General features: G+C 37.9%; 1 protein-coding gene across 1 annotated transcript; it reads right to left on the bottom strand.

The window, feature by feature from the left end:
* Positions 1-4,141: 4,141 nt before the first annotated feature.
* LOC115922519 (centrocin 2-like) lies at positions 4,142-5,707 on the bottom strand. The gene is made up of 3 exons (XM_030981487.1): positions 5,614-5,707; positions 5,051-5,236; positions 4,142-4,251 (listed from the first exon to the last, which is right to left on the bottom strand). The coding sequence occupies exons 1-3, from the start codon at positions 5,705-5,707 to the stop codon at positions 4,142-4,144; spliced, it is 390 nt and encodes a 129-aa protein (XP_030837347.1).
* Between the last annotated feature and the right edge of the window lie 6,726 nt (positions 5,708-12,433).

Genomic DNA, 12,433 nt, shown 5'->3' on the forward strand with positions numbered 1-12,433 from the left:
ATGTGCTTCTTAATGAGATAAACTTTAAAGTAAGCGAACGTAGCGAGCGGGTTTTGGAGGACATTTGTAGGGGAAAATACTCTTAGCCGCTTTAAATTAGGGGAAAATGTTAGGGAGGCTATGAGAAGTGTATTGTTTCTGGGAAGATGAGGGATAATAACAACGTCTTGTCATATAACACGTATCGTAATTATGTCTCAGTCTTTTTAACATGAATGACATTTGGTAATGGAAATGCATTTGAGTTGAGTTTGAAAAATCAAAGGTGCATGGTCTCAAACTTTATATTTTTGAACAAAGGTCAATTGATTACCTTGGCTTACGGAAGGGACGTTTTATAGCTTTTAAAAAAGGAACACGGTTGTTTTTCTGAAAAGGGGCACACTTCGTTCTTATGAAATGTGGGACATTGTGCCCCCTGCCCTTCTCCCGGCTCCACTACCTTTCTTTTAGTAGAAGAAAAAAGTTTCCAGTTATTACACAAAGCTGCTCCGATTCTTTGGATATACCTTATACCTTGAAGGCCACACCTCGCCATCGTGGTGATAAAACTAGAAGGTGCAATCATTGGCTTAGTAGGGTTCGAAACCAGGTCGGTGAGCTAGTGCCCTTTGATAAGGCATTAGTCCTTACTACCAAGTCCCTCGGAGATAATGACTTTAAAACCATCGCCCCCTTGTCACGTTAAAACCAACCAACCAACTAGATATGGGACTTTAGATGATCGCATAAGGGCACAATTTTTAAGCGGCAGTGGGAAATGTGGATAAAACAAATGATGGGCACTCACATCAAAAGCCAATCACATCAAAAGTAACAAGGAAACTAATCAGATGTGAAAAGTGGCATTTATTAGAAGGGGAAAGGGGCAGTTATTAAAAAGGGAAAATGGGCACTATCGGAAGGGAATAGGACATTTCTCATACATAAAAGAGGCACTCATCAGTGGTCGAAGGGGGCAGTTCTTTGATGGTAAAATGCACGTATTACAAATGAAAAGGGACACTTGTCAAAGTAAAGGAGAGAATTTATCAGATCTGGATCGGGGTACTTATCAGATTTGAAAAGACGACGTTTATAAAACGAAAAGGGGTACTTATCGAAGAGAAAGGGTCAGTTATTGGAAAAGAAGATGGGCACGTGTTAAAATAAAATATGCAGTTTTCAGAGGTAAAAAGGGTGCACATCTTACACCTGAAGAGGGGCACTTATAAGAAGGGAAAAGGGACATTGATTAAAAAGAAAAAGGGGCACTTTTCAAAGTAAAATGGGCATCGGTTAGATTAAAATATCAAATTAATAATGTATTCACTTATGACCTCGACAAAATAATGACTATTATTTTTGTTTAAGTTCTCCATTAACAGCGGCGCCAGTCATCCATCATCAAACAACCTGCATACGATCTTTCCTACGACTTGGCCAGACAAAATGATGAATGCCTATGCGTGCGAAAGTCCTCCCGTCCGGGCCTCCCTTTACAGCGGCGCCAGCCATCCATCAACAAACAACCCGCATAAGATCTTTCCTCCAACTTGGCCAGACAAAACGATCAATGCCTATGCGTGCGACTTTGAGAATAATGCCGGCTTCACAAACGGGTAGACTCGGATGGGGTTCCAAACTTTTCCGCACTCGGATTTCATCAAAGCAATCCATTATTTAATAGAATACTACAATGGGTTCTTTTGCATAGTTCTTTGCATATAATTCCACTACTAACCAGTGCATTTTGCAACTATTCCTTTTGATACTGCCCCCTAATTCTAATGTACTGCTTTTCCATGGCTACACTATGACATCATTCACAAAATGAATTAGCACACTTTCTATTGATACTAAACAAAATGCACTCGCACACATCTGCAAAAATCTTCAGCAGTGAAGGAGGCAGATTATCCTAAAGAAGAAGAGGAAGTGATGACTGAGTTTCCAAACTTTTATGAGGGGTTTATATCATGCTGATGTCCCAATGTTATAAAGGTTATAACAAGGTTTTTTTTTAATAAACTTCATCTAGCTTCTTTTATGTAGTAAAATTTGGCCAATTTTGCGACCCCTAATATTCAACCATAATTATGCTTAGTTAAAAATGGTATCACCCCTAGAACACGAGGCACGAAAGGATCCATTTACCTATTTTAATACAAGTTTTCAAGACAAAATGCTGTTGAATGTGTAGTCTTGATATCCATGATGTGTGATTATAGGGTTAAGGAAATAAAATATTGTGCATTATCTTGCCCCTCCCATTTGTAGGTCCAGATACATGTATTTGTCCATTATAGCTGTGGATTTTAGTATGCCTTTATAATAAAAATGGCTTCAGTTTTTCAAATATTTTGGGATCAGACCCCTAAGACCCTACGGGCCTAGGTACTCCTCTGCTTCTCCATAGTTTGCAAGCATATACTCTGATATAACACTTTACTACAAACCCACAATTCTTAAAGCCGTGAGCAGAGCCTAGACCTGTCAGTTTCATGCTGTGTCAAACTAAGTACAGAGCGTACACGGCAACTGAGAAATATGTGTGCCTCATACACATACACACACGCGCACGCACGCGCACGCACGCACAAACACGCACGCACACGCAAACACACACACACCCACAAAACCATTACTCCCCTTCTTTTTATCCTTTTCCTCTCTGCTCCCCTCTCTCTTAGTCTTATCTCCGTCTTAAATGCTCCTCAATTGCTTATTTATTGCTTCTCACCTGTCACTGCATTTCTCGCGCTCTCTCTCTCTCTCTCTTTCATTCTTTCCCTTTCTGTCTTTAGGAGTCTATTCTGTTATCACTCCTCTTTCTCTTTTTCCGCTTTCTTTGCCTCACTTCCTCTCTCTCTCTCTCACACACTTTCTCTTTCTTTCGCGCTCTTCTCCCTGCTCTCCCGTGCCCCCTCTCTTCTCTCTCTATCTTTTTTCTTCTATTCAACCTTTCACTTTGTTTTATATTTGCCTCTCTCACTTTTTCTTATCGAAGTGTTGTTTTTTCGTATTTTCCACGTATGCCAACATTATTCTATTAATAATACACTACTGGCTTTATAGCATATAACAAAATACCCAAAACAAACACGCTAGGTATGTTTTTTCATGTTCATGTGAGTTTATTATCGGCATTATTTCTAATACTATTAGTTATTCCCCTAATACCATGATTACAATGTCTTATTGTTTCGTAGGGCGAAAAAAGAGCAAAACTGGGAGAATATTTTTAACTTGAAGCTTATGCTGAAAAGATGTATATTATTATGCTAGATTTTAAGAATGGTTATACTTGTAACCCTACATATTTGTATACACCTTGAAAAGATGTATAATGAATGGATACATGGAAGTAAAGGCAAAATATGTAATAATAATGAAAACCACTCACCATCATTTCATTTTAGAGGATTAACAAGGTTTAAGGTTTAAACAATACAGGAGGGATAAAGAAGATTCTAATTATATTAGGAAGTTGCAAAAACACGATGGATGGTGATAATTTCTTGCTTTTATTTCATTGTTTCTTCAAGAAGAATCAACATCAAGTGTCCCGGATGTTGCCTCATGGTCTCTTCCTATGTGAGAAATAAAAGAAGACAATATATTTTGTTTGAAAAATAATGAGGAAATTGTGGGAAAAAAGGAGTCAGAGATAGACGGGAGAGGGAGAGAGAGAGAGAGGGTGAGACAGAGAGAAAGTGGGAGAAAAGCACCTTTAGCACCAGGGGAGGGGCCCGTCTCCAAATAAAAGTAAAATTAACGTGTTTTTACTCCCTGGATCCGCCACTGGCTCATGTCCACAGTATCGTATAGGCCCATAATATTATAGTCTTAAACATTGCTTACTTGAGACTTGACAGGTATCTAAATTGTTAAAGCAAAATACATGTAAAAGGTTTATAAGTGGTGGATTGTTTTAATACTCATTTAGAGTTTTGATCTGCCCGCTTGCCATTACCTCCCCCCCCCCCCCCACCTTCTCCTACATAAAAAAAAAATTGATAAAAAGTGATTGAGTCTAATTTGAAATTTGATGATTAAAATGCAACTCTGTATATATATACTGTGAGTGGAAAATCATTGGTTGAATATAATGCACTAATATTATATTGTTATTGTTATTGTACAAATATACGTACCGAGTCTAACGGCCATGGTGGTGGTGATGGTAGTGACCTGCGCAGATCAATCGAAGATACTCTTCGCTGAGATCCTCTTCTTTCATCTCTGGGATCGCAGCCAGAATTTTAGCACCTAAGATGAACATAAAATTTGAAAGTTTAATGAAACCAGGCCACTTTTTTTTTTAAAGGAAAAACACAAAAAACATACTGCTAAAATGATTTTTTTTCAGAGAAAAAATTAGAATAAAATATAAATGCTGGCGGCCATCATGGACGTCTTGGGGAAATGTGCTGGGCGGCTATTTTGAGAAGAAAAAGGGACTCCTTCCTTTTTTCCAAAAATGCAGGACGCCAAACATTTTTTTGTTGTTGTTGTTTTTTGTTTGGGGGGGGGGGGGCTTAAAACACTTAATGGAGATTCGAAGGTTGTGGGTTTAATACCCGACAAGGCACTAACCATATGTCCCTATAAGCTATAAGCAAGGCATTTTAATTCATTGTTTCTCCCCACCTACGATTTGAATGGTATACGCGGTAGGATGCGAGCGTTAATTTGGCTGGATTATTAGGCAGGACTCGACACTAACAGGCACCGGCACACATGGGTGTCAATAATATAACATGTGCGCTTACAAAATTGTGCCTGTCAGGAATATATGTTATACTATATGTACTCCCCGGGGAGTGTGGACAAATATTACGTGCCGAGTAGCAATGGAATCCAGCGAACGGGATAATACTGTGTTAATCGCATGCAAACACGTACGCAATTTTTCTGTTAGTGTAAAAAAAAATATATTAAACAAAAACAAATCCTTACCGCCCTAATTACCCCGCTCCCTTACCCTTCTTACCCCCTTAACCCCTTACCCCCCATTTTAAAATTTCGGGGGGGGGGGGCAAAAAAAAATATTAGTGTGGCTACTTACGAGCTTCTTCTGGAGAATGAGCAAACCCCTTGCATACGTTCCGTGCAACTTGGAGGCCCCGGTGCAATCCATAATGGTGTATGAAATGATGATAATGATGATGTATATGATGGTGTTTGAACCACCTCTGCAAGGCTACGGCGTCATCAGGAGATGCAGCCTCTTCCGAGAGCATCAGATTCAGCACTGCATGGTTGCCATAGAAACGAGATGTAATGAAAACAAAGAAAAAACCAGGGGTGAGCTTTCAAATATAATACGCGCGATTAAAACAAGTTTTGGCTAGTTAAGGCGAGTGACGCATTTAGGGTGTCAAATAAATAGGCAAAAAATGAGAGGGAAACAAGGAAAGTTTGTTGAGTTTTTTAAAATGCATTTAGAGTACCCGTGCCTGGAAAACACATTATATTCTTACCGCCCCCCTCCCCTCGAGTAAAACAGGGTCGTACGACATATTATGTGTTAACGAAGTGTCTTAATTTTACAGCTTTTCTGACAGACTTCTTAATGGGGCGGTCAAAACTTTTCAAGCATTGAGGTCCCTGGCTGACTTACATACTTACAAGTGTCTAATGCATCTTGCTCCTCAAAATCCTTGGCGCACACTATACTGGTTGCCACAATAGCACAGAGAACAACAGCTAGTTTCATCATCATCTTGACTAGTTTAACTTGGGAAGCAGCCTGTAATATGTGAAAGGCTATTCTGTTTGGTTTTTTAAAAAGAAGAGCAAAACAAACGAGAATTGGGAGTTATCCCCAATGTTCTGGTACCGTATTTCTGTGCTAAATTCCTCGAAAATGTTCGTCCTTATCATATTGCTAGAATATAGAAAGAATTGAATAGAATAGCATTTTTCTATTTTCAAACTCAGAAACACCGTCGGTTGGAATTTTTCCCCAAATAATTTTAAACGCTTAAGAAATCGCGTTTTGAATGGTGACAATTAAAATTGTGCATAGATTTAATTTCATTAAAAAAAAACCTTTCCCGTTAGGACTCTCTCTATTGGAAATACAGAAAAACAGAATGTGCCAATCTACAGATTTTTCGGAAAATTGACATGAGTATTGAACTTAAGAAAGTTGTCATCAAATCAGTGTAATTCTTTTCTTATCCCAACACGTTATCACATGAAGGTATTTCCTTTCTATTTTATATGTTCCATAATGCAAATTTACTCAAGCCTAAACAATAAATTAACGAATTACCTCGCGTGGATAACTCATAGACTAATAAAGGTTTTGGGTTACCAATTCCCGGATTTTCAATACATTCTATAATTTCTGAACGATATTGATGAGAACTAAGCTTGTTAGCTCATAAGTTCGATCAGAGGCGGCGCAAATGTATTATTTGCCCAGGGTGCCATAAAAAAGTGACCTTAGAGATAGATAGATGGGTGATGATAACAGTAATATACGATTCAAATACCTTTGCAAAATCAAATTGAAAAGCGATTTCAATAGACTTGTCCAACACCTATTAAAATGTGCGAACATAACAACGATGCGTTACGTAATCCAGACTTGATTTGACTCATCCACATGACCGCATCACCTCTACATGATTGATATCTTCATACACTGATACACGATTGTAGTCCGAAGACATAACAAACATAACAAATCTAGCGTAAACGTACATCAAAGTTATGAATTTAAAATTAAATACACCAATAAGGCAGGTTGTAAAATATATGCATTGTATTGGTGAATAATAAAGAAACAAGTAATATGCCATTTGAATGAAGCAAGATTTAAAAATGGGTCCCCATAAAAATATTATCGAAAAATCGCTTATAAAGTAAAGTTCTTTAAATATAGTGTGCAAAGTAGGAAACAGATGCTTACCAATCTGGTGAGATAGTTCTGAAGGCAGCTTGTTGCGGGTGAGATCAGCTCCTGAATTGATGACTCGAACCGATTATGGCTTCGCTTTTATGGAATTATTCCTCACCACTTTCTTCATCTGAGCCTCTTTGATCATTCTTGCGTGCGTGTAATGATTGATAGGACCGATGAGGTTGGCCAGATGTTTTGATAACTGATAACTTTATTTGATTTGAGAGACTTTGTATTCTCTGAGAAAAAGAAATAAAGATATATGGGCGGATCATTGGAAAGTAGAATTAATCAATCTATCTCTTATTCAACTATACTTCTTTATTAGGCTATAGATATACACGAACCTAGAAGTCATCAAGATCGGTTACATGTCTTTTCCCCCCAAAGATTTATATTTCCGAAGGTGAATATTTGCGAAGGTCAGTTAGTCCAAAAGTTTATCAACCTGAGGTTTTCTTATTCTAAATGATTGTTATTCAAAAGATTTGTAGTTCCAAAAATTAAAAGGGGTTCATAATTCTGAAGGATTTAACGAACTTTTGGAAATGTGAGCTATGTCTAATAGTGTTTAGCATTAAATTCCGTATCATAATTATGCGAGGGAGCGTAGCGACCGGGGGAGTATGTTAAAAGAATTACAAAGAGAGATAGAGTGGGAGGCAGAGGTGCGAGGGAGAGAGGGGGAGAGGGAAAAAACGAGATAATAGAGAGGAGAAAGAAGAGAGACAGAGGAGTGACAGAATGTTAAAGCAAGTCCAAATCTGAATACATTTAAAAAGAGATACAAACAATTACGTTTTACACAAACAGTTTTTTCAGGACTACACATCCTCAAGAAAGATTACCGACTGTCCTTTTCAGGACTCCTCAATCCTCTCTCTCTCTCTCTCTCTCTCACACATGGTGCACCCGCGAGCCTACTGTATATCTACATCACCATGCAAGCCGACACTTACAAGCAGCATCTAATTACATTTTTGTGAATAGTATTTTATTAGTTTTTATATATATATATATGCAATCAGGTGTTAGATGTTAGTTGTTATATGTGTTAGGTGTAAGGTGTAAGGTGTAAGGTGTTAAGTGTTTTAGGTTAAAATTCTTTATTATTTCGCAAGGGACCAGCACCACATACATAAGACTTAATTGTCCTTTCTTGCTGGTTCCTCATTCGTTTATATATTTGTATTTTATGTTCATCTTTCGTTATGTTATTTGTATGTTCTTTATTTATTAATGTAAATATCAATGTTATAATTATATATGTTTTTATATGACAAATGAAATAAATTGAAATTGAAATTGAAAATAGAATGTTTTTTTTAGATTGGAATATTTGAAATTGTATCCTATCATTATATTCATTTTCTTGCTTATCTCTGTAGAAAGAAGACAATCAATGTGGACAACGGATTGGTTGAAGTTTGAATTTAATTTAAACTGAATTTGTATAGACCATTTTCTTGACAAGACATGCTAAAATCAAAGAATGCAACAATAGATTTCTTACAAGCATATATAGTCAAGACAATAACATTGAAAAATTAAAACGGCGGCAGATCATCTTTTTCAAATGGGGGGGGGGGGCACCATTAAAAAAGGGCACTCTTTGGAAGAGAAAAGGGCACCTACAAAGGGTAACGTTAAAGTGATATTATCCTAAAGCGTAATTAATACATTACCAGGGATTATCTTCAAGATGTACTCTTTACTTGGTCAAAGATATTGCTTCAGTACCATGCTATGCTGTTGTGTGTGATGGTCTAAATATTCCTTTGCGAGTGAGCTAAGCAAGCGACGAAACACTGTAAGGTTTTTTGAGGTCACATTACGAACGATTACTTTTCATTATTAGACAAACCTATCCACATGGGGTTTTAAGCACAATTTCATAATGAAATAATAAATGAGAACTTCAATGTGCTTCTTAATGAGATAAACTTTAAAGTAAGCGAACATAGCGAGCGGGTTTTGGAGGACATTTGAAGGGAACACATGCTCTCAGTCGCTTTAAATTAGGGGAAAATGTTAGGGAGGCGATGAGAAGTCTATTGTTTCTGGGAAGATGAGAGATAATAACAACGTCTTGTCATATAACACGTATCCTAATTATGTCTCAGTCTTTTTAACATCGTATCAGGACAATAACCCCCTGGGCATTCACCCCCCCCCCCGGAAAATTACCCCCGGAGAATTACCCCCCCCCCCAAGGACAATTACCCCCAAGGATAATTACCCCCGGAAAATTACCCCCCAGAAAATTAACCCCCTGACAACTCCCCCCCGGGACAATTACCCCCCCCCCCCGAGGACAATTACCCCCCATGGACTCTACTGGGCATGGTGGCTCAGTGGTTAGAGCGCCCGCCTCATGAACGGGAGGTCGTGGGTTCGAACCCCGGCCGAGTCATACCAAAGACTTATAACAATGGGACCTTCTGCCTTCTAGCTAGGCGCTTAGCAAATTAGATTGGAGAAGGGTAGTAATAACATAATATGTTATGCAGGGCCCGCTGGAAGAGCAGTTTCATAACTAATGTGGCTACCCTGGGTAAATAAAACATTATTATTATTACCCTCGAGAACAACTATCACCCCTGAGGACAATTACCCCCGAGGACAACTACCCCTCCCCCCTTCGAGGACAACTCCCCCCCCCCCAGGACAATAACCCCCGGAGGACTACTACCCCCAATACAATCACCCCGAGGAATTTATAACTCTGTGACGTATAACGCAAGTTTCTCTCCAAAATTGCTATTTACAGAAAATTGCATGAACCTTCATTTTCTTTGTTAATTATGAAGTTCATTTCAATATTTTCGATATGGGGGGGGGGGGGGGGGGGGGTTGCCCAATTCCTCTGTAGTCTTACTACCGAGTAAAGAACAGAAATTACATTTCTTAGAAATTGAACAATACATTGCGCGCAGATGAGTACGGGTTACAGCCTCTCTCACCAACAATGGCACAACACAAAATTAGGATATAAGATTTCCTTTATGCATCCTCTGTAACTTTTTTAATCATCTGATCGTGTATTTGTCTTTGTATGTATAATGGGCCCTCATCCATGTCATGATCCATAATTAAGGTTTTCTTCACGATATCTATTTATTTCTGTTGTCATCAGGGGCGGCGATCCCGGGGGGGGGGGGGGACGGGGGGGGGACACATGTCCCCCCCCCCCCCTCAATTTTTTTAGGGGGGGGGATCGTCCCCCCCCCCCGGAAAATTTGAGAAAAGGCAAACAAAATTGTATAGTATATACTGAATAATGACTGCAATACACTTTTAGGCTCCGGAGGGCCCAAGAGTGCAGTGTTTAGACTAATAAAATTACAAAAAAAATTTCGCTCGGTCGCTACGCTCCCTCGCAAAACATCCTTGTAAAAAATTCGCATTTCGTCCCCCGGTCATGAACAGAAATCGCCGCCCCTGGTTGTCATGCTGAAGTATAATATATTTTTGTGTACGTTAAATTATTTTGAAATAGAAATTGCCTTCAAGTTATATGTACGGTGCCATGTCAAAAGAAAATGAATATCCGCTCTTTGGTAATTCATCTCATTTGATTTTGTAACTCCAGCACAGCGTTTTTCAACCGGGGTGCCGCAAGAGAATGATTTGGAAAACGTTGATTTTGTAAAAAAAAAAAAATACCAGAAACGGTTAAAACATGTAAATACATGGGAAAATAAAATTTTGAAGATACTAAAATGTCTTCCTTCCTCGCTCGTTGACAATATTTTGACAGCAAGGCAAATAAGAGCAACGAGAGGCCCGAATATCCTCATATTCGTGTATCAAGGTGACATGACCGAATATATCACTTTTTATTTATGTACATTCGGCGGCAAGGTGCCCGCATACAGTACTCTAAATAGTTTCTAATGAGTGGATTACAAACTAATTTTTTACCAGTTTGAAAATGTCTTCTCCTTTTTATTCTTAAATGTGCCCATACGTGTGTGCATAGCACTTGACGAGAGCCAGAGTCATGCAAAATTAATAGTCTGTAAAGACTTTGGGATTTGGGAGAGACTTTTCATTTCTTAAGAGGGTACCGTGACTTAGCATACTGCTAGAAATATAGAAAGAATTGAATAGAGTAGCATTTTTCTATTTCTAAACTCTGAAACACCGTCGGTTGGAATGTTTCCCCCCAACATGTAATACGCTTAAGAAATCGCGTTCTGAATGGTGAAATGCAACAAAAAAAGAGCCTATCCCGTTTATAGTACTCTCGTTATATTGGAAATACTTGGCAGTCTACAAAAAAACTAAAGGAGTTTGTCAACAAATCAGTGTAATTATATTTATATCTCAACAAGATCTCCGCTTTCACGTGTTATCAAATGATCTGAAGGTATTTCCTTTCAATGTTGTATTTTTCATAATACAAATTTATTTAGGCCTACACTGTATTTAACGAATACAATCAATCAATCAATTTCACCTCATGGTTGCTTTTCATCCCTCGCTTTGATAACTCGTAGACTAATTAAGCTTTGGGTTACCAATTCCCGGATTAAATGCGTTAAAATCATTTTCACTACATTGCTATAATTTCTGAATGATGTGAATGAGAAGTAAGCTTGTTTGTATTTTGAGCTCATACGTTTGAACAGGGGTGACGCAAATTTATTATTTTCCCAGGGTGCCATAAAAAACGAAATTTATACTCACGCCGCTGACTTTAGAGACAGATAGATGGGTGATGCTAACAGTATATAAGATTGCAAATACCTTCGCAAAATAAAACTGAGAAACCATTTCAATAGACTTGTCCCACAACTATTGAAATGGGGTCTATTCGCTATTCATAAGGACCGCTATTCATAAGGTCCGCTATTCATAAGGAAAGCTATTCATACCGTGTAAATTCCCGTACTTCCTGGTCCGCTATTCATAATGGAAAAAGAGGGTCACTATTCATAAAGAAATAAGGTTCGTTAATCATAAGGACCGCTATTCATAACGGGAGATGAGGGTCGCTATTCATAATTCACATGAAGGGTCATTAATCATAAGGACCGCTATTCATAATATGAAATCAGAGTCGCTATTCATAATACGACGAGATTATTATGTATATTTGATTTAAATTTTACTTTGTAGCCAAGACAGGTGTCAGTCTTTGGACTGTTTGCTCTTGGTTTTTGATGTGTTTTGATCTCAATGCACCCTATATATATATTTTAAGCTTCATAAGTAAAAGACTTATTCAAGGAATGTATTTGGTTTTTAATATTTATTTCATTTCATTCAGTTCAGAATACGTAATAAAAATTTAAATGCATTGAAACATAATTTTTTTGAAGAAATTAGAATTTATTTTAAACAGAACTGGGCCCCGTCTTATAAAATGAATTATTATTGTAATATTGTTTACAACTTCAGGTTGATGCCATTATTGAGAATTACACAAGAAAGTTGGTAGGTGAAAGTTTGGTAAGTTTTCCTGGAAATTTTAAAAAGTATTCTTATAATTTGATTTGCGACCTCAAGATGTCAATGGTTCTGTGCAAGCAC

Source organism: Strongylocentrotus purpuratus, unplaced genomic scaffold, assembly GCF_000002235.5.
Source record: "Strongylocentrotus purpuratus isolate Spur 01 unplaced genomic scaffold, Spur_5.0 spur5_scaffold_12, whole genome shotgun sequence".
NCBI lineage: Eukaryota > Metazoa > Echinodermata > Echinoidea > Camarodonta > Strongylocentrotidae > Strongylocentrotus > Strongylocentrotus purpuratus.